The sequence below is a fragment of the Bos taurus genome, chromosome 3, assembly GCF_002263795.3.
Source record: "Bos taurus isolate L1 Dominette 01449 registration number 42190680 breed Hereford chromosome 3, ARS-UCD2.0, whole genome shotgun sequence".
NCBI lineage: Eukaryota > Metazoa > Chordata > Mammalia > Artiodactyla > Bovidae > Bos > Bos taurus.
Genome location: NC_037330.1, coordinates 18,953,198 through 18,978,983, shown reverse-complemented (window position 1 = coordinate 18,978,983; position 25,786 = coordinate 18,953,198). Strand labels below are relative to the sequence as shown.

Here is a 25,786-nt window from a genome sequence, read left to right as displayed (position 1 = left end):
GTGGGAGGGTTGGCAGCTCCACAGTCTCTCGGACATCCTGACTCCCCCAGGAGCTCTGGGGCCGGCCAGGCATTCTCCATAGGGTTGTCTTTCAGTCTCCCAAATGCTGGGCGATTCTGTGCCACCTCTCATTCTAAATGTCCCCTGTGGGTATCATTTGTGGGGAAAGTTCTCAGTCCAGAATGCCTGCTCTGGTGCTTAGTCTGAGATTGCTTCAGTGGGGGAGGGGGGGCGTTCCTGATAGTCAGCTCCCTCACCTCTATGGGGGACGGCTCAGGGTGGGGGGCTAGCATCCTTACAATGTTGATGGCTGCCTGGGCTAGGAACCTGGGTCCTCATGCAGAATGAGATTTCAGAGCAGCACTAGGATAACCTTCATTAAGGCTCCTCCCACCTGGCACACACACCTCTTGCCTTTGAAATCATTTTATAAAGAATGGCACAGGTTGGAGTTTATGTTTACACTCCCCTGAGAGAAAAAAAAGAAAAAAACCAAACCCCCTGACCACCTGCTGTTTCCCTCCAAGCAGGGAACACAGCTGTTTATAAAACCAAGAGAAGTTCTCGGGCAAGATCACGGTCTTCTCCACCTTGCTGGACCCAGCGGTATCCACGGAGAGAGTGCTGGAATTGCATCTGCTTCCTTTCTCATAACAAGAGCAGGGCTGCAGGGTGGGGACCAGACAACTAGTACTCCAAGGGTCTGTTCTTGGCCCTGTGACTGATCAGTGTCCAGCTACCTCTTCTTTTAGGATTTCTTGCAACCGAAGACAGCTGGGGCTGGCATAGAGTTTGGGCCGCCCCTGGCCTAAGACTGGGGAACTAGAGCACCAGGTGAAATGTTCTGGGGTCCCTCAGGATTGGGACTCTTCCCTGGGGCCGCTAAGCTCCTCTGAGCTGTGACCTCAAGGGAGACAGATTGTGTCAGATTAAATGTGTCTACAGAGCCACATGACTGCAGGTTGAGTGTGTGAGTATATTTCACCTGTCTGTGGATGTGTGTCTCTGACAGATTTGGGTAATCCCTAAAGTCTATTTTTAAAGTGCACAAAAGAAGTCTGAGTTCTAACTGTCTATCTGTGATGTTCTTGGTCTTCATCATACCCTATCCCTATATCCAAAGCCCATAAAATTATCATCCCCAGCCCCTCCCTTACTCCCATCCGATCCTTACCCTTCACATATCCAGTTTTTTTTTTTTTTTTTTTCAAGACCCCCGAGTGCCTAACCATTTCCTTGCTGAGCTGGGAGGAGGGGTCAGGCAGAAAACCTGGTGATGCAGATTCGTGTTATATGCAGGTCCTTCTGGGCTCCGGCCGCCAGTCTCCAAGCTTGTGGCACCACCCCAGCCAAAGCCCCCAGGGAAGTGCAATGAGGTATTTCAAAGTCCTATTCTTAGCTTCCGAGTCCAGAGTTGAGTTCCATTCATCCAGGGTGTCCTGGAACCCCTTATTGTCCTGAGGATACCTAGGTCCTCCGAGAGGTCCTTGTATCCCACCCCAGGCCTCCCAGAAGCTGGGGGTGACAGGGCATGGGAAAGGAGTCCGGACAAAGCTGAGGCTGGGGACGGAGTCCCTCAATCCCGACCCTCTGGCTCTTGGCCTGCTGCCAGGCAGACCGGTGGGCTGAAACCCAGTCTCAGCGTTTGTTTACCCATCCCCCCATATAGTCAGAGACCACCCTCCAGGGGCCACAGGAAAGGAAAAGACCAAGGGAAAGGTGAGCCAGCAGGCTCTAGGGAAGAGAACGGAGTCCCTCCTCCAGATCACTTGGACAGGCCCTCGGGTGACTCGATTTCAGTGCTGAAGAGTTCCTTGTAGAGTGGAGGGAAAGCAGCTTGGACCACGATAGGGTGGAGATGCTGGAAGGTTTGCAGCTTTTCCACGTGCTGGCTACACAGGCTCCGCAGCTTCCCCTTGGGTGGCAGCTGGAGGTGGGTTCATGGGAAGAAGGGTGAGTACTGCAGCTCTGTCCCCAGGTCAGAGAAGTCCTCCCATCCTTCCTGGGCTGGGATAACCCTCTGTACTCCCTCCCTGCACACTCAGCACTTGGGGGTCAGCCAGATCCCATTGGTAGGGGTAGGTCTGTATTCAAAGAACTGGAAGCACGCGAGAACCGCAGTGGGACAGGAACATGTTTTCTGGCTGAACCCCCAAATGGTGTTCCTGCTACTCCTTAAATGAGCCCTGTTCAGGACTCTCTCACTCTCTTATGCTTTTTAAAAAAATCTTTTTGCCACGCCATGTGGCATGTGGGATCTTAATTCCCTGACCAGGGATTGAACCCATGCCCTCTGCACTGGAAGCATGACATCTTAATCGCTGGACCATCAGGGAAGTCCCCATGCTTTTATAATAGTGAAAGTCTGTGACTCTCTTACACACTGTTAGGCGCCTGTTTGCCTTCGTTGATGCTGTTCCCCTTACCTGGAATGCCTTTTCAATTCTTCTGTGCTTGGCTAATTCTAGCACCTTCAGTGTTACCTCCTCTAGGACTATTTCCCTGGATTAAGGGTCCCTTCCTTTGGGCTTCCCTCTGTGTAGCACTTAAATCCCATTTTAGGAAAATGATCCAATTTGTCTACCTCTCCAGCCTAGATTTAAGCTCCTCGAGTCTCTCTCCCTCCCTCTCCTCCCTACTCTCTCTGTATCCTCTGTACCTATCTTACTGCTTGCACATGGCAAATGCTCAATAACTGTTTCTTTGGACTAAGCATTTTCCAAACAGATACCCAACACTGCAAATAGTAAATCAACATTGCCAGCACTCAGCCAGTGGAGGGGAATGAAAAAGGCCCAGAGACCTGTGAGGAGACAGAGGCAGAGAGACCTCACTGGAGAAAGACTGAGAAAACCATTTCTCTTCTGCAATTTCCTGTATCACCAAGTGAGGCTTAAAAGCACCTCTCACCAGCCACCATCCCTTTCTCCCCAGGTTAGGTATCTAGGAAAGGGACAGTCAGGGAAGAGCAGGCAGCATGGGATCCCTTGATACCTCTTAAATTCATCCTCTTCTCATTCCTCCTGCTTTATCTTGCATTTGTTTGGGCTATTGCAACATTCTTTCATTCATTTCATTCATTCTTTCATTCATTCTCATTATGTGTGTTGAGAACCTTTTGGCTAGGCACTATGATGGGCTGTGGTGATGCATCAGTGAATAAAATAAAATCTCTACCTTTATTAACTGTATATTCTAGTGAGGGAGCCAGAAAATAAATATTAGAAAACTTCAGAAAGCTTTTTGGATGGGGTGGTCTGGGAAAAGCTCTCCAGAATAAAGGGATGGAGCAGGTTGTTTGGAAAACGAGGGGAAGAAGCATCCAGGCACCTGGGGCAGCAGGTGCAAAAGCCCTGAGAAGCAACTTGATGTGTTCAAGGAATAGCAAGGAGGCCAGTGCTGCTGGAATGGGTGACTGAGAGGGCAGTGGAAGGAGAAGAGGTAAGAAAAGAAGTCGGGGGTCATGCCATGAGGCCAGCTGGCCACAACAGAGACTCTGGCTTTGATTATCAGCACGGTGGCAGCTACAGGAGCACTGAGGAGTGCCGTGTGGCTGCAGTGGGACAGACAGGGTCCAGCTGGAGGCCTCTCTAATGGTTCAAGTGAGCGCTGACAGCAAGAGGGTGACGGTGGGGAGGCAATGCATTCCGAAGGTGGATTCCACCAGATTTGCTTTCCAACTGCCCTCCCAGCTGGTGCTCCTCCTGAACTATTCTACCAGACTTGAGGTTCATGTAGGGCAGAGACTGTCATTTAAGTCATTTCTGTATTCTCAGCACCCAGCACCGTGCCTGGCACACAGCAAGGGTCCATTGCTTGAACCATTCCATAAATGGTCCCCTTACATTGGTTCCAAATTAAATTGCCTAAAAAATAGCTCTGATGATATCATTCCTCTAGCCTTTGGTGCTCTCCATTGCCTGGAAATAAAGTCTTAATTCTTTAATATGGCATTGAAAGTCCTCTCTGATTTGCTCCCTGACCTAATTTTTAAGGTTGTCTTCTGCTACTTTCCTGCCCCCATCAATCTATCCCAGCTTCCAATCTTAGCATGTAGTCAAAATGTTCCACCAACTATTCTCCATATACGCATTGTCTTGCCTCCTTATTTTTGCTCATATTGTTCCCTAAGCCTGGAATGCCTACCCCACCCCTCAATGCCTGTTAAAATAAATATTTCATGGCCTAGTTTAAATGCCACCTTCACTAGGAAGCATTTACGATCCTCTCCTTTTGCCCTCAAGTTATTTTTAATCCCTATTCCATGCTGTCACATTTCCCCAATATTTCTTATTGTAGTAATATGTCAGGGGCACAGAGATGCAGTAGAAAGAGCCCCGGGACTTGCATTTATCACCCACGATTGTGTAAACTTGAACAAGTCATTCAGGTCTTGTTATCACTACAGGGAGATTTTAACATCTCTCTTACTGACTGAGTTGTCACAAAGATGAGTATATCTGGGAAAGCACGTTGTTAATCACATTATTATTTTATCCCGTATCACATCCTATTCAGCGTTAGTCATTGGTATACAAATCTCTTCTTCACAGCAGGTTAAAAACTCTTGGTGGGGGTAAGGACGGCATCTCTGTATCTTTCCACTCACAGTACAAGCAGGTGCTGGTAAGCGGTGGCTCTATTAAACTGAATTGTTCCCTGGAGGTCCCTCCCAATTTCAGGCTCCCTAACTTTTCATCTGTACCCACACAGAAGTGGCTGCTCAGTCCCCGTGTCCTGTGCTGTTACAAGCTCTCTCGTCCAACTTAGCTCTCAGGCACTTCCTCCTCTGGACCCTCAGACCCTGGTCCTTGCAAACCCTGAGGTCACAGATCTGGCGCCGGGCCTGACCTCCTCTGTCCCAGGGACTGCTCCTACCTTTGCCAGGATGCCTTGGCGATGAGTCTTGCAGAGATGATGATGAAAGGCCAGCTCCAGATTGCACTGCAGCTGTTCTACTTTTCTTTTCTCTTGGAGCCCTGGCCGGTCTGAAGGAGGGGATGGGACCACAGCAAAAACAAGAAAGAACATGGACATTAACTTCCCCCAAAGGGTGTGTCATTCTGGACATCTGTGCTGAACAGAGATCTTCTTAGCTGAGTGAGAGACAGTGTAGGGGGTGTGGGTGTGTATTGTTTTGGAGTTGGTAAGCTGTGGGGGTCTCGGGTAGCTCTCTATAAGGAAAACTGGGGAGAGATGAAAGAGATGAGACATTCTGATCTCCCCATTCCAGGCTGCCTTCTCCCTGGTCCCTGATATTTCACATAGCTAATTCAGTGCTCTCCACTAAAACTCTGCTGTGTGGAAGAAAAGATCTCCCCCTTCACCCTGACTTGGTAAAGATGGTCCCAGAGAGGAGATGGGCCTTGTGCAGCCACCTAGGTCAGCACTGGGGCTTCTACAGCAGTCTGTGGCTAACTTCAGGAGACAAACCACTTTTGTCCTGACTCCATAAAATAACCAGAAGTCCTCTTTTCAGTCTTTATTTCCAGGTCAAGGGGCATGTTTCAGTCTCTACTCATTGGTAGAGCCAGTGGACTGATAACTTGGTCTCCAAACTCAGGTTAGTAGCACAACCCACTTCCCCAGGTTCTCAGAATCCTTGGCATTCAGCTGGCTCACCCAGCCCACTCCATTCTGTGGAGTGGACATCCAGAGTCCTGCCCTGATGGCAGGTAGCCTTTTGTTTTTATTTTTGGCTCTGTCCTAGGACTTGTGGGATCTTAGTTTGCCCACCAGGGGCTGAACCCGCACCCTCAGCAGTGAAAGCGTGGAGTCCTAACCACTGGGCCGCCAGGGAATTCCCGATGGCTTGTTGCCTTAAAATGAGTTCACACAGAGCAGCGATTCTCAAGCTTGGTGGCACGTTACAATAACCTGCGAGAGGCTGTGAAAAATTCTGGTGTTCCGACTGCACCTGAGATCCATGACGTCAGAATCACAGCATTCATTTTTTAAAGCTCCACAGGTGATTCCAGTGTGGAGCCACAGTGGAATCCCTGGCAGGGACTCACATGCAGCCTCATTGCTCTCAGGGAAGTGGCTCACTTCCTCTCTTCCTCATGTCTCCCCACTTCTCCAGCCCCACCTGCACGTCTCTCTTCCTTTTCTCAGGCTCCTCTGGATCTTTATTTTGACTCATCTTATTTTACAGCAACATTGGGTGGGCTTATTCTGCTTTATAAATACCTTCCTAGATTTAACCACAGCCAAGGTCCACACCCTTCAGTATCCGTCATGCCCCCACCGCCTGCCTGTGGGTTGCAATTTCCTCCTCCAGGGGATCTTCCCGACCCAGGGATGGAAACACACATGTCTTATGTCGCCTGCACTGGTGGGCGGGTTCTTTTCCACCAGTGCCACCTGCAAAGGCCGTTTGAGCACAGCACACAAGGTCCAGACTCTTCAGTACCTTTTGTGCCCCCACCGCCTGACTGTCCTTTGCCCAAGCCCAGTGACACTCACTGGCATTGATGAGGACGAGGGCTGTGTAGAGGGCGATCTCGTCCTCTGAAAAGCGCAAGGCACTCAGGGAGCGGGAGAAGTCAAAGATGGAGCTGATGAGTTCACTGCAGCCTGGGAGGGTGGAAACAAAATAGTGAGCAAGGCGGCTGAGGCCATGGTGCCCAAGGACACCCACCCCCTTGGTGTCTGGAGCAGAGCGGGCAATCTGTCCTGAAAAGAGGACGCCCTGGGTCTGGAAGCCTCGGATGGGGTTGGCCTCGGACTTCTCTTGCTCATCTCCCCCTGCCCCTCACCCAAGGCTCGGAACAGCTCCACGCCACCGTATTTGCCTTCAAAAAAGACTGTGTCATTGTCAGCGTTGTAGGCCCGGCACATCCTGACCAGCACCACTTCCATGGCTCCTGGGGAGTGGGGAGAAATGCAGGCGCGTTGTCACACAGAGCCAGGAATCTGTCTCTGTCTCCCTTCAGTGTCCTGGGTCCCTAAGGCACCTCCCTCCACACAGCCCCGCCCATTCCACACTGGTGCCCCCTACCCCGCAGCCCACCCGCTCTCCCTGGGCACCTGCTTTGAGTAGCACGATCTGGTCGTTCTGGCAGAGCTCCATAAAGCCCGGGAGCCTCTTAGCGAACTCCACCACATACTGAATGGCCTCGGTGAGTCGGTGGGCACAGCGTCCCCACATCTCCCACATCGACTGCAGAGGAGGAGGGAGGTCCCACTGGAGCTGTCTTTTAGGACCCCCGGGACCCCACTGATGCCCTGGGAGCCCAGACAAAACGGCAAGTACCCCCCACGTTCTCAGCACTTGTGTTTTTAGCCTGTTCTTAGCACAATGCACTTTGGGGCCCAGTGGATCTAAATTTGCCTTTGGCTCCACTACCTTGTGGCGTGGAGTACGTCTACGAACTCCTCTGTGCTCACTTTCTCAGTCCATTAAAAGCAGGAGTGGCAGCCTAATAGGGTGGTTGTTGTAAGGGTCAAGGGTAATTTATGTAAAGTGTTCAGCACAGTGCCTGGCAGAGAAAGAGTGTTGAAACAGATGCTAATGAGAAGTCTGACTACTGTTGATAGAGGAGGAGGAAGGAGAGTATGCTGAGGTCTGTACTTCTAGGTCTGGGTGGTGAAGGACATAGGGTGTGTGTGTGTATATGTGTGTGTGTGTTACTCATTGGTGTTCAACTCTTTGTGACCCCATGGACTACAGCCCTCCAGCCTCTTCTGTCCATGGGATCAAAAATACTGGAGTAGGTTGCCATTGCCTTCTCCAGGGGATTTTTCTGACCCAGGGATCGAACCCAGGTCTCCCCCATTGCAGGCAAATTCTTTACCGATGAAGACCAGGTAAAACAACCATAGGCAGGAGCTAAGGAGAAGCTCTCACCCATCTGCTAGGGTGCGTACTTAAAAGCAGGTGCACACTGTGTCTCTCTGGGATACCCTGCCTCGGCCCAGCCCACTCATGTGTGCAGGTTGCTGTCTCTGGACTCCCTGGGTAGTGGCAGGAGTCTTTCCTCCCCGGCGCGGTGTCCTGGCCTCACCTTCCTCTGGTAGCCAGCCACCTCCTCTCGTGAGAAGATATTGGAGCGCTGACGGAGCAGGTCCTCCAGCCGCAGCTGACACGTGTCCCGGTAGGACTTGCAAACGTTCTGCACCAGGTGCTCTGGGGTCAAGGGAGGAAGGCAGAGGTTCCATCTCAGCCAGCTCCTACCTTTCGCATACCAAGGGCGCTCCTCTGCCTGGCCTAGACCTGCTCTGCCTCCCCCTAGACCCTTGTGTATGCTTGGTTTACATGTGATGCTGACTAGGGCCCCCCACTCCATTTTTTTTCCCACACTGCACAGTATGTGGGATCTTAGTTCCCTGACCAGGGATAGAATCCATGTCCCTGCAGTGGAAACGTGGACTTTTAACCACCAGGGAAGTCCCACAGGGCCCCTTTCTTGAAAGCTCCTCCCTCATCTTTCTACACTCTCCGCCTCCCCAGCTGCTTACCAATCTCCGTCAGGGAAGCATAAGGCACCTCTGGGGTGCTGCGGAAACTGGGGGTGAAGTAGCTGTCCAGGCCCCGTCCTGGCTCCCCAAGCCCAGGACGCCTGGGGTCCTCAGAGTGAAGTCCACCCCTGTCTGGGGCCAGCTGGCTGCCTATGCCATAGAAGTTCTCCCTGCCCTCAGCCTTGCCCCGCTCAGGGCTGTATTCCAGGTGGTACGAGGCCCCGTTGAGCCCGGTCTTGGCCAGGCTGTTGGAGTAGGAGGGCCCACAGCCTGGAGCCCTCAGGAGACTAGGGGGACAGGCTGAGGCCTCTGGCAGGTCAGGCGAGGAGCCCAGGGGTAGCTGCCCATCCGGGAGCCCCAAGGTGCAGGCGAGGGTGTCTGCTCCTTGGGCTCCCATGGGAGGGGTCTTGGCCGCTTGTTCCCGTTGCTGCTGTTGCCGCTGCTGCAGCTGTTTCTGCACCTCTGCATGCAGGCTGTCCCTTTGCTTCTTGGACATGCGGCCAAACTTGACAGCTGAAAGAGGTCGGGGGATCAGGAGTTTTGGAGGCGGGAGGACATGGCACAGGGCAGAGTCAATAGGCATTGTGACCATTACAGGATTAACTTGCTGCTCCTTGAAGAGCTCACTCCGAGCAGAGCTTCTCCAGTCTGGCCCGGGAGCTTGCCTTCCAGGCATTTCTGTTCAAGACCCACTCCTGCCGACTCCTGTCTGCTTCTGGGCTCTGTCCAGCCCAGATGTATCAGCAGACGTATCAGTCTTCTGAGCAAACTCTCCCTGCTTGAAACCAGCTTGGACTAAATGGCAGAATTTGAGCAATGAGTCTGGGCTGAGGAGCCCGGCCTCCTGCTATGGGGCTGGGGATGGCTGGGGAGGGAGCCTCAAGCTGTATCGGGGTCACCTCGCCCAATCTAGGAGGGTCGGGAGGAAGAGGAGAGCCGAGAACACAGGTCTCCCTGTGGTCAGGCCTACAGGCTCCCTGGTGACCTAGATACTCACCACAGCCCAACCCAGGCTCCGCGGCTTGTTTCTGAACATCCTCTTCTGCTCTCTCTTTCCTGCCTTTTCACTCGCCCCACCGCCCCTCCCAGGTGTGGGGGCACAGCCCCTCACCCCGCCTGCCCCTTTGCAACCCTGCGTGTTTCCTTTCACTTTGTTATTTTGGGCGCTGAAAAGTGCTGACAGGCTCCTTCTGGCTCCCCATCACCTCATGCCTCCCCCAGCCCCACCCTGGGCTCCTTCTGTGGTGTTGGAGGGGGGAGCAGTTTGGGGGCTGCCAAGGGGGCAGTGGCTGAGAAAGGGAGAAAGGCACCAGGAACAGCCGCCCTTGTGAACCTCAGCCTTCCGGGCTGTTCTCAGGGTGACTGTGGTCCCATTCATAGTCACAGCCCTTTGTCCCAAGCTGGAGATAGGGGTACGGGGAGCCAGGTGGAGTTGGAGCAAGGGGGCAGCTGGGGAAAGATGTGGACTGTGGATGGGGATGGGATCTGGGCTGGAGGCGAGTCGGGTGAGGAGAGTCCCTCCCAAGGAAGGGGAAAAGGGCCTAGGAGTTTGAGGAAACAAGGGTTGTTGTTGCAGAGCCTGAAGCTGGGGACTGTGAAGACCTTTGATGAGGGCAGCCTGCCCACCGCCACGCTGGACAGTGGAAGAGACCAGAGCCTGCTAGAGGGAAGTTTGGAGGGCGGAGACCCGGAAGGCTGCTGAACCCCGGTCTGGTGCCGCTGAACCCGTCTGGTCAGGCCGCCGCTCTGGCGACTGAAGCCCTGGGGGGCTGCCCACTCGGCCTCACCATCTCGGGACATGCCCAGGGCCAGGCACTTCTGCAGGCGGCAGTGCTGGCATCGGTTGCGGCTCGTGCGGTCGATGGGGCAGTTCTGCTGGCGGGTGCAGGAGTAGGCCACGTTGCACTGCTGGCTCCGGCGGAAGAAGCCCTGGGGAAGGCAGGTGAAGACCATGGCTGCTGGCCCTGGCAGGGCCGAGATCAGTCTGAGGACCTCCAGATCGTAGGACCCCTCAGTTTTCTCTCCTCCATTATAATCTGTCCTGCAGTCGCTTCCCAAGTTGAAGACAAGGCCCTCTGGCACAGGGCTCTCCAGGCAAGGCACCACCGGGCAGCTCCCTAGCCGTCTCAGGAGACCAGCCCTGCAGGCAGTACGGAGGCTGCCGAGCCCCCTCTCCTATCCTCTGAAGAGACTGTGTATGAGCGAGCACTCACCTTGCACCCCTCACAGGTGATAACCCCGTAGTGGATCCCAGATGACTTGTCCCCACAGATTTTACACGGAATCACTTCAATTTGTGCTGGAAGAAGGAAAGAGCAGAGGTGAGCCTGGGAGCCTTCGGTGCAGCCTACCCCAGCACCTGGGAGGCAGATCGAGGGACGTGGTGTATCCTCTGCTGCCCTACCCCAGTCCTCTTGTAAGATGGGAGACCGGGCTTCCCTGGTGGCTCAGTGGTAAAGAACCCACCTGCCAAGCAGGAGACGTGGGTTCAATCCCTGGGTCGGGAAGATCCCCTGGAGATGAAAATGGCAACCCACTCCGGTATTCTTACCCGGAGAATCCCATGGACAGAGGAGCCTGGCGGGCTACAACAACTGAACAACAACAATAAGATGGACGAAGGAGTGAATGCCAAATGCCACTCAGCAAAGGATCTGTGGAGGCTGTTTTAGTTTTGCGGAGTGGCTGGGGTTGTACCAGTTCTATGGGGGCAGAGAAAGCAGCTGCAGAGAGGCCACCTGCTCAGCCCTTCAAGATGAAAAGCTCTAGTTGCCTCCCTCCCGCCTGCGGACCTAGGAGTCCTCACTACTTCACAACACCTGCTTCCCGCCCAGGGGGCTTCCTCTGAGCTGCCCTCCCCACACTGGGGCTTGGCCCCCCAGGGCAGACTGTGGGGCCTGGTGGGAAGATGTGGTGCACCAGGCGGGAGGCACCTGGGGGCCAGGTAGAGCTGCCTGCCATCCTCAGCCGGGCTGTGAAGGCTCCGGGAGGGGCTGTGCGGAGACTGGGGGGCCAAGAGGGCAGGGTCACAGGGTGGGGCCCAGAGAGGGTAGAGAGAAGCCAGATGGAGCCCAGGAAAGTGGGGGCAGCAAGCCAGCTCTTCTGGATGTCTGAGAGCCAGGGAGCGGATCAAACAGAGCTCCCAGGTTCCTGGCCCAGAGCAGAGGGTGGCTGTGTATGGATGCTTACGTGTGTGTACGCGGGCCTCTGCCTCCAGCTGTGTGAGCCCAAATCATGAATGTTAACACTGGCTGGGACTAGAGACCATCGGATCATTCAGACCTCTTTTTTTCCCCTTTACCAAGGAAGGAATAGGCCAGATTAGATCAGATGGTTGGCCCAGGTTCACAAAGCTAGCTTACTCAGGAGCTGGGTCTATCTCCCAGTTCCCCATAGCTTTCCATTCTGCTGATCCATGTCTGTGATTTCAGGGGCACACACATCAGTGGGCATGTTGCCTGCTTGAAGGGGTGCTCGTGTGTGCGCGTGTGTGTGTGTGTGTGTGTACACGAAAGGTATATGTGATTCACGAGGCAACAGGCATAGCTGCTTGAGCCAGTGTGTACACTGTGCATATTTGTGTGTTAGTGTTTGTTGACTGGCTGCCAGGACCCTCCCCCTCTCCCACTAAGCTCATTGTAATCTACCTCCCTGGTGCCTTCGCTGTGGATGGTTACTGGCCCCAGGTCCATTTCTACTTTGCCCCATCCTTGTCAATGCCCACAGCTCCCTGCTAAGTTTCAGGGATGAGCCGCCGGCCTCTCCACCAGCCAATCTTTGGAGGGACTGGGCAGGGATGGGTTCCCTTTCAGGTGTTTTCATCACTCCTAAGGGCATGCGCTTCTCTCCTCTGCCGTTGCTGACCTGCTGCCTCCCCTCTGAGGGAAAATGCCTGGGATGGCTGCTGCTGCTGCTAAGTCGCTTCAGTCGTGTCCGACTCTGTGCGACCCCATAGATGGCAGCCCACCAGGCTCCCCTGTCCCTGGGATTCTCCAGGCAAGAACACTGGAGTGGGTTGCCATTTCCTTCTCCAATGCATGAAAGTGAAAAATGAAGTTGCTCAGTTGTGTCCGACTCTTTGCGACCCCATGGACTGCAGCGCACCAGGCTCCTCCGCCAATGGGATTGTCCAGGCAAGAGTACTGGAGTGGGTTGCCATTGCCTTCTCCTGCCTGGGATGGAGCAGGATGTAAAAGTGGTCTAGGACCACAGCTCCCCCTCATCTCTGATTCCAAGGGTCAGAGGAAGCAGCCGCTGCCTGCAGGGCAAATCCAGTGCTATGAACTCTCTTCTGGCCTAGGCCTGGACTCTGGTTGTGGTGTAGGGCCTGCTGATGTGAGGTGGGGAGGGTGACCATGGCTTGCCCACTGCTCCCCCAAATATTGTTTTTGTTACCCTTAAACCATCATCCCCTCAGGTTAGCCTAGACCCGAGTCAGAGTAAGCAGCTGCCTCTCATGGGGGACAGGGTGTCTGAAATCTGTCCATTAGATCTCGAGTCTCTCCTGACTCGAGTTCTCAGGCAGTCCCACTAGCCTGCCCAGCACCCACCCAATAGGCTGTCCTGATCATCTAGGACAGATGGCAAGAGAACTTTCAGATTCTTTCCAGTAAATTAAGAGCAGATGGGAATGAATGGAGGGAAGAGAGAACAAGGGAGGACTGGATACCTAGAAAAGGGGCAGAGAATGCAGGGACACCTGCACATCTTAGCCACTGGATTCTCTAGGTCTCAGTGCCCTTGTCAGTAAAATCAGGGTCAGCACAGCCTTCGTGGCCGGTGCAGGGGGTGACGGGTGTTAGCATAGGGGGTACACGGACTCACCCGAGGAAAGTGCTTTGCAGCTGGAAACACTGTGTGCTGGCTGCCATCGAGCACAGCAGTGGGAAGAGAACCCTGAAGGCGTTTGAGGCCCAAGAGAAGTACTTGTCTCCTGTGGAGTCAGCTCTTGCCTCTCCCCCACAAGTTCCCCTCCAGCATTGTGGGATCTCACTCCTCAGTGGCCCTAAGCCCAGAGAGGGCAGAAACCATCGTGGGTCACCCAAAAAGTAAGCGGGAGGGAGACTAGGCCAAGCCACAGTAGGAACTTGGGCTCCAGCCCAGCACTCAACCACAGGCCTCCCTGCCTCTTCCCTTCTCCAAGAGCCACATCCGTGTGCGTGTATGCGCTGACCACACGGCTGACCCAGACACGTCTCTCGGCCCTACCGCCTGACCCACTGCTGGTCCCAGCCCCAGGAACCTCACAACAGTGTCACTGAGACCTTGCCCTTTTCATAGGACGATGTGGCCAGCCACAGACCACCTTCACAAATACCCGTGTTTGGGGGAGACCAGAGTTTGGACCCCAGCCACTGGGCCAGCAACCATAGTCCCACACTCCCCAGCCACAGTCCGAGACAGAGGTACAGAGTGAGACAGGCACACAGGGTCAGGGGTTTTGAGCTGGACCCTCCAGCCTCTCAGCTAGAGAGACCAAGAGATTCGGGACCAGGAGACGACAGAGACAGATGCAGAGATGGAGAGAGAGCCCCGGAAACACAGAAAAAACCCACACTCGTGTCCTGCCCCCATGCCCAAGGCCTGGCCCTGTCAGCACGGTCAGGCCCTCTTATCCTGCTCCTCCCTCCTGGCCCTGCCACCTGTACCCCGGCCATGCCATCTACCCAAAACCTCAAAGAGAAAGTACCGGTGCACACGAGTGTGACTTGTGGAGGAGGGGCGGGGAGAGGACGGGAAGAGGACCGGCAGAGGTGGCGGTGGGGTGAGCTGGAGCTGAAAAACACCTTGAATACCTCACCTTTGCAGCCTCCCCCCATGAGCCCTGTCCCTGAAGCAGTAGCTGGTGGGAACCCAGGTTGGGGAGGGGAGCTGAGTAATCACAGGATTACTCAAGCTGTTTCCCAGGAGCCTGGCCTGCCAGGAACTTACCACCTAAGGGCCTAACAGTGCCAGGAACTAGAACTAAGCAGAGGTCAGGAGCCTCGAGGTCAACCCCTGCAGCATGGCTCCCACAACAGCCCTCACTCTATCTGCCCTTGCCTGCTGCTTCAGGAAGATCTGTGTAGCTCACTGTGGTTCTCTCCCAGTTCAGTTCAGTTCAGTTCAGTCACTCAGTCGTGTCCGACTCTTTGCGACCCCAGGTTCTCTCCCAGGGCCCCTCAGTTCCAAGGAGGGAGACGACGTGCCCACATACACATGATACCTCCTGAAACCACCTAGTGATTGCATGACCCTAGACCTCTGAGTCGCCAACAAGATCCCCTAGGGAGCTAGTTAAGATGCAGGTCCCTACTCAGGAAGTCGGAGGGCCCCAGGTTCTGCATTTGAACAAGCTCTTGGTTGGTGCCCAAGCTTGCTGGTCCTCACCCTACATTTCTGAGTAGCAAGAATGTAGTCCCTCTTCCTGCTTCTGCCTCTTGCTGGGGCATAAGGGTGGGGCTGGTGGTCTCCTCCCCAGCTCATTCTTTTATCTGCCAACCGGTGTGACTTCTAAAACTTCATTCCAACACAGTACTAGGAAAAGAAAATGAATCTCTTCTGGACTGCTTTGGAGATTGAAGGATCCCCAGGGAGCCTCCTCTGAGCACCTCCTATGTGGGGAAATACGGTAGAGACAAAGTAGGCTGTCCCCCTCCCTCCAGCCTCCTCTAATCTCACCCTTCTCACAGCTGCAAGATTCATTGATAGCGCTCTTTGAATGCATCCTGAGCTTGGCCCTGTGCCACCTTAGAAAGCCAGCCCTGGGCCCTGTCCAGGTGCCCTATGCCACAGAGAGGAAGTGGTAGGAGCAAAGGAGGGGCTGCAACCCAGGGGGATCTTTCCCCTCAAACCCCAGAACCACCCCAGCTCTGGCAGAGAAAGGTGCAGACAGAGGCACCCTGAGGTCCTCATCTTCCCCTGGTGCTCTATCTGCCCAAGGCTAGGCTTTTCCTCTCGCCTCTTTCTCTCTCTTTTTCTCCAAAGGACATTGATTAAGGATGATGATGACAGGTGGCATCTTCCCAGGTGGCAGAGTGGTCAAGAATCCACCTGCCAATGCAGGAGACACAGGAGACATGGGCTCGATCCCTGGGTCAGGAAGATCCCCTGGAGAAGGAAATGGCAAACTACTGCAGTATTTTTGATCCCATGGACAGAAAAGCCTGGAGGCTACCCACCCCAGTATTCTTGCCTGGGAAATTCCACGGACAGTGGAGCCTGGCAGGCAACAGTTCATGGGGTCGCAAAGAGTCAGACATGACTGAGCAGCTGAGCACACACAAGGATGATAGACATAAGCGTTGGCTGAATTCTTACTCTGTGCCAGGCTTTACATACATTTTTCATTTAATGACCACGATAATCCCGTGAAGTAGGTACTCTTTGTATCGTCCCCATTTTAAGAACGAGAAAACGAGCAGGGGAGAGTGAGTGGCTTGACCAAGGTTGCACAAGCTTGCTGGTCCTCACCAGAAGTGGGAGATCTGGTATGCAAGCCCAGGTCTCTGTAACCTGAAAGCCAGTGTCCCCAACCATTGAGCCTTTCACTCTAGAAGGATGAGACACTCAAATGCACTAGGCAGATTGTGGGTGGGGGCATGTTTACCGGCTGCAGCGGAAGTGCAAAGTGAGGGGGGTGGGCTAGGACCAGAATTCAGGGAGGACACCCATGGAACTAAAGCTGGGCCTCATGTCTAGTCTAAAGATCCAGTCATTATTCCCTCTGTCCCATACCTTCTCCTGTGGTGTCAGCCCCCTCCTGCCTTTAACCATGGTTCGCCCACCCCAGCCGAGCTCCTGATTTAGGACCCCTTGCAGGACCACAGCTCCTCTGGCCTGTGGTCTGGCTTTCAGGTCAGGCATGCTGGCAGGCCTCTTTGCAGAAACCAGTGAGTGAGTGAGTGAGAAAGGACTGTATCTCTTTTCTTAGCTCAGGGGCCCTCACCCCCCAGCTCCAACTCAGTCCCTCTCCCCACAGAGACCACACCTCCGGCCAGGGGATCCCTGTGTACCCCAGCCGGTCACCAGCCTCCCTCCTTTCTCAGCTCTCAGTTCCCGCAGCTTCTGCAAAGTTGGAAACCACGGCGGTGGGCTCCCGCCGCAAAGAGCAGGAAGGGGAGGGCAGGGTGGGGGTCAGAACAGAAGCCGCTGTACCTGGCGAACGCTCCTGTCTGCCCTTAGTGAAAATTTTCTGCTGATACACCCAGGTCCCAGGGCTGAGAAAGTAGTGAAGCTAAAACTCAGGTGGGCGAGGGAGAGTCTGGGGTTTTGAAAAGCTATGAAAGCCAGCCAGCCACCTGAAACCCCCTCCTGGTGCCCCCGCCACCCCCGCAGTCTGGGACAGGAGAAAGGAGGGGAAACAAAAGAATTGAGTGAAAACAACCAGGGGATGGGGGGAGGGGATGAATCACCAGGAGGAAGCAGTAAGGAGCAGGAGCCCAGACGCACCGCCAGCGGCCTTCCCGAGGCTCGAGTCTCCTTTCCAGAGGGCCTCTGCTGCTGTGGGAAGGCCAGGGCCCCCAGAAAGACCCAGGCTCTGGCCCTGTGGCCCAGCCCTGCTGCCATCCCTCCTCCTAGATGGATATCTCCATCCTTTCTGAGCCTGGAGTCCCAGGGAGGGGGCAGCTGGAGGAGTGGAGATGAGATCTCAGAAAGGACTAGTCATTGGAGGAGACCCCAGGGCTGCCTCTCTAGGAGAGCTCTCAGCATGGGAAAGTCCCTGTTCCCCGTCTGAATCAGGGGACAGGGGCAGGGGAGCGGGAAGGAGCCCCTGGGAGGGGCAGCCACACCAATACCCATGTTTCTTGGTGATGGGACAGGCTGGGGTGCTCCCACCTTCTAAAGCCCTGAGCTGGAGGTGTTTGGGAGTCCTGTTAGGAATGGGCAGAGAGAAGAAGCCAAAGGTACAACAGCGATTCGAGGAAGGAGGGGGCCCTTTGAATGGCCCTGAGCTCTCTGGGTGAGGTCTGTGGCACCCCGGGACTTGGACTTCTTTCTGGTTGACGGGTCCTCCTCATCATGACCAGACTTGAGGAAGATCAGGGCACAACAAAGACGAGAACGCAACCTCATAGCCCTTGCCCTCCCACCTCCCCATCCAGGCCTAACGCCAGGGCCTTATGTCTGTTGGCTCCACTCCAGCCATGCCCCGGAGTGAGCTGACGGGGCCACCCTCCCTCTGGCTGGCTGGGGAGCTCTTCTGGCTAATGGATGTTTCCTCTCTCCTCGGCAGCAGGTCATGATGGCAGAGACCCTATCATTCTTTCGGAGCTTCTGTAAATTCCATCCCTCCCACTTCTGCCTTCCTACACCTGATCTATATTCAGTGTCTCCCCTCTCCTGCCCACCTCCTTTTCTCTCTGTCACCCCCTGGGTCTGTGTGCCTTTCCATCTTCTACACTTCAGTCCTGTCTCAGGCTACACGTTGTAATGTTTTGGCTCTCCTGGTATTTCTCCAGTTGTAGCTCTATCTAGACATCACTCTCTCCCTATGTGTTTCATAGATATTCTGTCATTTGAGTTTGGCCTCTGCATCTCTCTTTATTTCTTGGTCTGGTTCCTTTCTTCTTCATCTTTTTCTTTTTTTTTTTAAATTTACTTGGCTGTACTGGGTCTTAGTTGCAGCATGCAGAATCTTTTATTTTCAACACGTGGGATCTAGTTCCCTTACCAGGGATCGAACCTGGGCCCCCTGCACTGGGAGCACAGAGTCCTAGCCACTGGACCATCAGGGGAGTGCCACTGGTCCGTTTTCTGCTCCTGGTGTGTCTGGACCTTGGTCTTTGTGTGGGTCACAGTTCCAAGCCCCTAGTGCTCTGCCCGCCCCAGAGAAGGTCAGAGGACAGGGAGGTAGCTGGAACTCATGAGGGGCTATGAGGTGCCCAGAGACGTCCAAGTGAGAAGGACCGGCGGCACCAACCCCAGATGGGAGGAGACCCTCTCCAGCCTACCAGCTTGGTGGGGGTGGGTTTGTCACGTAGACCTGCTCTGTTCAGTGTCTCCCCTGTTCAGTCCCGGGCTCTCCTGCCCTCCTGCCAGGCTCTGAAGCACATCCGACCATTGCTTCTTCCCAAGGTGGATTGGCTGATTTGAGACCATTTCTGGGAAGACTAACCTTTGCTGCTACTGGGAAGAAGCCAGAAGGGAAACTGAAGTTTGGGTCTCTTCACCCCTCCTGGCCGCCCCCGCTTGGACGCCTGCACGGGAGTCTCCACCCCAAGTGTGGAGGTGAAGCTCTTTCCTTTCCTTGGCCACCTCTCCGTGTCTCCTCTAAGTTCCCTCCACTACTCTGGGGGATGCTTCACTTGGAGACCACCGCTCTCTGCTTGGTCAGAACGGGAGCTTCTCCGAAGTTAGTTTTGTTTTTAAATTCAGCTTTTTTTAAAATAAGAGAGGGGGGCGCAATGACTTGCCTAAGGACAAGGCTAGTCAGGGACAGAGGTGGCTCAGAAGCTGATATTTAGACTCAGCCCGTGGGTTTTTCCAGTATAATATGGACTCTCTTTTGTGGGTTGTGGGAAGACCCCCAGTTGAGGCTGGGGGTGCCTCCTGCCTCAGGCCACAGGAGTCCAGGGCTTCCCTTTTCGTCCTTCACCCTATGCTCTGGGAGGTTCTCTGGCTCCCCACATGAGGGCGATTTGCCCACCCTGCTCTGCTGGAAGGAACAGGGACCCCAGACATCTGCCCACCAGCTGTTGGCCCATGGCTTTGGGCCAGGAAGCCAGTAAAGTTGAAGGCTTTTTGCTCTCATCTCTACTGCCTGATCCTACTCATCAAATGGGTGTCTGAACCTGGGATGAGGGGTCTCTCATACACACACACACACACACACCACCCTGGCTGGATTCCACTTGGTCCTCATGATCCTGCAGTGGGCAGGGAGTGTGATGGCTCAGAGGCCTGGATGCTGGGGTTCTGACCCCCTCTGCCAGCTGCCCTGTCTTTACCCTCGCCAACCCGCTGCTTCAGGGCACAGCGGCTCCTCTGGCCTCCTTTCTCACCCTGCCCACAGGTAGTTTGGAGGCGTGGAGGGAAACACTGCAGTGGGTGCCGGGACAGCGAGTTTGGGCTGCCTGTTAATTACCAGCCTCCACCTACTACAGCTGTGTGATCTAGGGGTGAAGCACTGGGCCCCTCTGGGTCTCAGTCCCTTTTTGTAAAACAAGGCGCGGGGCACCTCACCTACTCTGGGAGATCCTTGCCAGAGCCCATGACAGAGGAGTTCCTCAATAGTCCCTTTACTGCAACTGTTCTAAGAGAACCGTTTGAGGAATGAGACTCCACGACTACTCCATCCAACAGATCCTAGCCTTGACCAGGACACACCCTGCCAGGGAAGAGCGCTTGGCTTTTGCCCACACTGTTCCCTCCTTTTCAGAAGGCCCGGGAATGATGATGGGCCCCAGGCTTCCCCGCTCCCAGGAGGCCCATTCACTTACTTCTCATGACTGAGTCCTGGGCTTTGCCGCCTGGGCTCCCTGTCCTTCTCAGCCGGGGTGGTCCAGGGATGGGGCGCAGCTGACAGCAGGGGTAGGGGCCAGGCCCTCTTGGCAGAGCCTCAGTCCGCAGCTCTGCACCTAGCTCTCCCCCAATGCTTCTGGGCCGGGGGGTTTAAGATCTGCACCACACAGGTGGCCGAGTGACAACCCCCCCCAACTCCACCCCCCAACCCCCCCTGGGGTGCAGCGGGTAGGATGACAGGCGCCCCATGTGGCCAATCTGGGCCTGGGGCAGAGTGTGAGGGGCGGGGCAGCCAATCGCAGGGGGCGTTGGAAAATTCCAAAACCACAGGCGACAGCCACACGCGTAAAAGCTGTTTCCACCCGCCAGGGTAGTTCTGGCTGGGGAGCCGGAATGGAGCTCACATGAGCCTGGGGCCAGGTCCTTACTCCCCCTCCCCCCGAGGATCCCCGAGAGCCTGACCCTCTTTGCCAGGTGACTCCAGGGACGGGGCTATTTCTAGAGGTAAGTCACAGAATGTCTGCCTGGGGCCACCTGCGACCCTGTGGACTGCCAACAGCCGTGCTCAGTGAGATGCAGTCTGGGAGGCTGCCCACCACCCACTACGCTCATGCCCTCCCTGCACACGGTACATACCCTGGGCTAGGGCATAAGTGATTATAGTAGCAGCAATAACCATCAGACAAATGCCACTATCTGTAGGAGGGGTTAGTCGGTCAGAGATTTCCTCAGGAGCAAAACTGCTGAACTTGGAATGAAGATGATGTTAATAATAATGCTTAACCATGTGCCAGAAATGGTTCTTAAGGCTTTATGTGGATGATCTAGTCTTCACAGAAAGCTTTATGTTGTAGGTACCATTATCCCTACTTCAAAGATGAGGACAGTGAGACACAGAGAGGTTAGGTAACTTGTCTGAGGTCACACAGCTAGCAAAGTGGTGGAGTCAGGACTCAAAATCAGGGTGTTTGACCCCAGATTACACTTGAGAAATGGGAAGCTTTCTCTGGTTCAGGTCTGCTTAGGAGGGTCTCCTGCTGTGGGAGTCTCTGTAGAGTTTCTTGGTCTTGGAATCCTTCTCTGGGGTCCATCAACTTCAGAGGCCCTCTCAGCCTCATATCTGCTCTGTGGGCACCTCAGCCTCGGGGTTCCCTCTTCAGGACCCCTTAGTAATCAGGTGCCCCTCTCAGTCTGGGAGTCCCTCTTGGGCATCTCCCTTCCTGGGGTTGTCTTGGAGGCCCCTTTTATGACTGTCTCCACTTCCAGAGCCCACTTTTCAGAGTCTCCGGGCCTGGAGGAGGCATTAATCTTTCCTGGATTATCTGGGCCAAACCTCCTAAGAGGCCTCTGATCTTGCTGGGACTCTAATGGCGCCTGGCACAGGCCTTTCCCCGCTGGCCTTCCTTGGGCACTCAGGAGCTGGCAGTGGGTGGGGGAGGGGCTGTCAGCCCATGTTCTCCTGAGGACCCTCACGGGTGGGGGTGGGGTGGAGGTATGGTTGCACAGGGCCAGGGGGTTGGAAGGGGGTGAGGGGGTGTGGTCCTGGCCGAGGTTTCTGTGGTAAGGGGTTGAGGGTAGGAATGGCGTTTAGCCTCTTCCAGTTCCAGATGCTCCGAAAGTCCCCCTTCTCCCCCCCACCCACATATGGTCCCTGGCCCCCACCTCCCTCAGCTCACCCGCGTCACTCCTTGACCCGCTTTCCTCCCAGGGCCCTGCTCAGCATTTCCGTGGGGCCCTGTGGCTAGGGGCAGGCGAGGCACTGATCAGGATTGTGCTGAGCAAAGCAACCCCCCACTCAGAAGGATGTAGCCTCCTGGTGGCCTCCCAGCCCCTATCTGACCAGCTCAGGGAGGAGGGTGATGCTTGGGCCTTCTGAGATCTCTCTGCTCGGAACAGGGAGCTCTAGGCGATGATGGCAGCAGAAAGAACTGCAGTGAGCTCTCAGGAGGAACTGGTAGGCAGTCCAAGGCAGGGCCATGGAGAAGGGACTCATGCCCTGGAGTGGTCCTCCTCAGTTCAAGGATTCTGAGAAGGCATCCTGGGCCTGGAAGGGCACGTTGATGGGACATGAGCTTTGAGACCAAGGTGCAATGGGTGCATTTTCTGGGGGTGTAGCCTCTCTTATGAAGTAGGAGGACAGATCTGATGAGTTGAGAGTTCCCAAGAGAAGGTATTCCTTGCTAGTATCCATTGGTAAGTCCTTCCTGGGCTCTAATCCCTTCCTCACATGTTGCAGCCTCAGTCTTTCAATGTCCCCAGGACCCAGAGTGTTTCTCTCCATGTGTTTCCTACCAAGATGAAGGCTTTCCTGTTCTCCTGCTCTGCACAGGCTGGCCCCAGGCTTGTTCATGCCTTGGGATGTGTTAACCACAGAGATGCACAGCAAACCTGACTCTGCTGCCACAAAGCCTGGTGCAGGCACCCTGAGTCCCTGAGGCCACCCTGCCTCAGCATCTCCCTGTCTGACCTAGTGATCTCCACCACTGCCCACCCCCCACTGCCCCACCCAGCATCTCCTGTGCCTCTGTCCAGCAGCTCCTTCTCCTTCCTGTGGCTCCCTTTCACTGTGCTCTCCTTACTTCTTTGCGACATTCCCTCGCACTTTTCAGGCTTCTCCCTTATCTCCTCCCTTTGCCCCCCAGTCTTGAGGTTTTATCACTCCTCCTCCTCATCTCCCCATGTCCCTGGTTTTTCAGCTCCACCTCCTTTCAGACCTGGCCACCTCTGCCCGGTTGCTCCAGCTCCGAGCATGCAAGGCATGTGCCTTGCTTTTACATGGACCTCCTGGCGCCCTTGCTGAATTCTTTGCCATCTCTCCACACCCCAGCACCAGTTCCTGCCCCAATCCTCTACTCACAGGTGTGGGTCTTCTTTGCAGCCAGCAGCTCTGTAAGGAGAAGAGAGGGGGTCAGGGCCAAAAGTTGAGGACCACGGAGGATCAAGAGATCCTCCCCAATGCTCAGGCCCTCACCCCTACCCCAGTCCTTCCTGGAAGAACCTGGCGTCTGAGAAGGTGGGACCACCTCCACTGCACTGCTCTCTTCATTCTGCCCTACAGTCATGCAAAGCCTCTTCAAATCCTGAAATGTCCCAGGCTCCTCGCCACTCTGGGACTTCCCCACATTATTCTTTCTGCCTGGAAGGCCCTTCCCTGGCCCCTCCTCAATCTAGACAACTTTTCATCCCCCAAGTTCCCAATCAGGTCTTTTCCCCAGAGAAGCCCTCCCGCCCTTGTGCTGACACACTCAGCTCCAGCAGTTGATTTCCTGGCACTCATCACATCATCTCACCGCTATAACTGTTCATGATCTAAGAAGAGGGAGCTTTCCTGCTAGACAATAAGCCCTATGGAGGCAGGGACTGTGTCTGCCTTGTTCATATTGTTATTTTGTAGTGCCTGCCCCTTAGAGATACACAGTAAATATTCTGCTGGCTGCACAAGCATGCTCAGTCGTGTTCAACTCTGCAACCCTACTACTGTAGCCTGCCAGGCTCCTCTGTCCATGGGACTTTGCTGGCAAGAATATTGGAGTGCGTTGTCATTTTTTCCTCCAGGGGAATCTTCCTGACTCAGGGATCAAACCTGCGTCTCCTGCATCGTCAGGAGAATTCTTTACCACGGAGCCAAGCGGCCAGAGTTAAAACTCTTGGTTGCTTGTTTGTGCCCGCAGCACCTGGGAATTTTGAGGTGTAGGGGTTGAGGGTAGGCTAGTGAGGGTGTTAGAAGGAAGAAGAGAGAGCTTAGAAGGAAGAAGGGACAGCTGCAAACACAGACATCCCCAGCACACACACTGCCTCCTGCAGGCTCTGGCTCCACTGGCCCCCCAGCCTGCAGAAGAAGCAATGCCTCCTGCTGTGTGTGGCTGGTCCAGGTGAAGAGAAGGCTGTAGGGAGCACAGATGGGTTGATGTGGGAGGGAGGCAGGGAGGCACAGACCTCCAGAGGAGCAGCTGCTGAGGGGGAAGCCTTCAGCTAGAGCCTGGTTGGAGCAGGGAAGAGCATGTCATTCATTCATATGGTTAACTTTTATTAAACACCTACCGAAGGAGTCCCTGTGAAGAAGCTTCCCCTGCCAGACCTTACTGCATTTTGTACATCCACACAGCAGCTCCTCACAGAGCGCAAGGCCAGTTTTCATTTCAGTAAACGCTGCAGGCCTGCCTTAAGCCCCCGTATTTCCCCTGACCTCTGACTGTGCTCTCCTGTTACTTTTTCCTTCTACTTGCCCAGTGGGCTTCCCTGGTGACTCAGATGGGAAAGAATCCGGGAGACCTGCAATGCCGGAGACCTGGGTTGGATCCCTGGGTTGGATCCCTGGGTTGGGAAGATCGCCTGGAGGAGGGTATAGCTACCCCCTCTAGTATTCTTGCGTGGAGAATCCCCATGGAAGAGGAGCCTGGTGGGCTACAGTTTATGGGGCCGCAAAGAGTCGGACACCACCGAGCGACTAAGCACAGCACTTGTCTAATGCTCAGCATCTTTCCCTTCTGCTCACCCTCCCGGCTCACACACTGTCCCTGTGCCCAGGAGATGCGCCCGTAAGCCAGTTCCTCCACTGGACTGGGTGGGAGTGATGGACTTGAAGGTCTGGGCTCAGCTGGGGTGGGGTAGGGTTGGGGGAGGACTGCGCAGAGAGGGAGTGGCTCCATCCGGCCCCTCCCGCCTGCCGCCAATCCTGCCTGGCCCCACCCAGCTTCCTCCCTGACGTGGCACCCTCTCTCTAGCCTCTAGCCTTGAACCTCATAGCAGGCCTGGGGTGGGGGAGCTCCCCTTGCTTGCCCCGGCAGTGGAGTTCTTCCTCCACCAGGTGGCCCCACCACTTTTTGCCTCAGGGCTCACACCTGACCTAGCATGTGGCCATGGGATCCCGCTGAGCCGTCTCTGAGTTAGACCCTTCGTGCGGCCAAGGACTGCCTGACTCTCCACACCCCCCGGTCCCCCCCTGCTACCCCTGGCCGAGCGTCCCACATCTTCTGCAGAAATGAAACCGCATCCTCCACCCCACACCCTGAGCCAGTGGGGAGCAAAGTGCTGGGGGTGGGCGTGGGCACCGGACAGGGTTCTATTGCTTGCTTCCCTGACCTTTGTCATCTTTAGAGGCAGGACAGCTTCCTCCGTCGCTGAATGAACAGAAGGTGGAGTGGTCGGCCTCGTACTGCTGCCTGGGGTCCCAGCCAGATGAGCAGTGTCTGCCCCTCCTCCCAGGGGGCGCTCTCACTGGAAACCAGACCCTGCCCACATGCTGGCCCTTCCTCCCTCCAGTTTCCCTGACTCTCTTCTCTCCTCTCCTCCCCCAGCCCACCTGTCTCTTCCTTCTTCACGGCTCCCTTTCTTTCCCCTCCATGTGCTTCCTGCTTCTCCTTCCTCTTTCTCTCCTCTGTCTAGTCCCCAGCCCTTCCTCCCATGTCTCCTTCAGTCTCTATCAAGACCTGCCGTGCCTCACCAGCCTACCCTCCCCTGCCAACCCATCTTTCTCTCCTCTCTTCTCTTGCCCCAACCCTCTCACGTCCCGACCAGCCCCTTCCATCTCTCCTCTGCACCTCCTGGGAGCCCCTTCCACCTGCCTGTAAGGCTGCAGGGCCTCTTACCCTGCGAGGCTCGGTGATGTCTCTGTGGGGCCCTGTCCATGGGGCAACTCCCTTGGTGCCGTCCTTGCTGCCCTGGCTGCCCAGGAGGGCAGGGAGCAGGGCCCAGGGGAGGGAAGAGAGAGGAGGAGGGAGCACCTGGCCCGACAGCAGGCAGGGGAAAGGAGTGGCTGGCAGAGCGTCCCGACATCAGGAGGGGACACAGGGAGAGATGGGAGGAACAGAGTCTGGGGCCTTGAGGAGAGACAGAATAGGTGACAGGAAGGGCACTGGCCTTTCTGCATCACCTACTGTGTGCT

The 25,786-nt window shown here is 55.2% G+C and overlaps 1 protein-coding gene across 4 annotated transcripts; it reads right to left on the bottom strand.

Annotated features, from left to right (window-relative positions):
- Window positions 1-410: 410 nt before the first annotated feature.
- Window positions 411-25,786, bottom strand: RORC (RAR related orphan receptor C). Of its 4 annotated transcripts, none has more exons than XM_059884604.1 (12): window positions 25,491-25,786; window positions 24,985-25,022; window positions 22,760-22,789; window positions 10,674-10,759; window positions 10,248-10,389; window positions 8,461-8,973; window positions 8,007-8,128; window positions 7,030-7,162; window positions 6,759-6,866; window positions 6,466-6,576; window positions 4,879-4,988; window positions 411-1,927 (listed from the first exon to the last, which is right to left on the bottom strand). In XM_059884604.1, exons 1-12 carry the CDS (start codon window positions 25,769-25,771, stop codon window positions 1,766-1,768), a joined length of 1,836 nt encoding a protein of 611 aa, XP_059740587.1. In that variant the 5' UTR covers window positions 25,772-25,786; the 3' UTR covers window positions 411-1,765.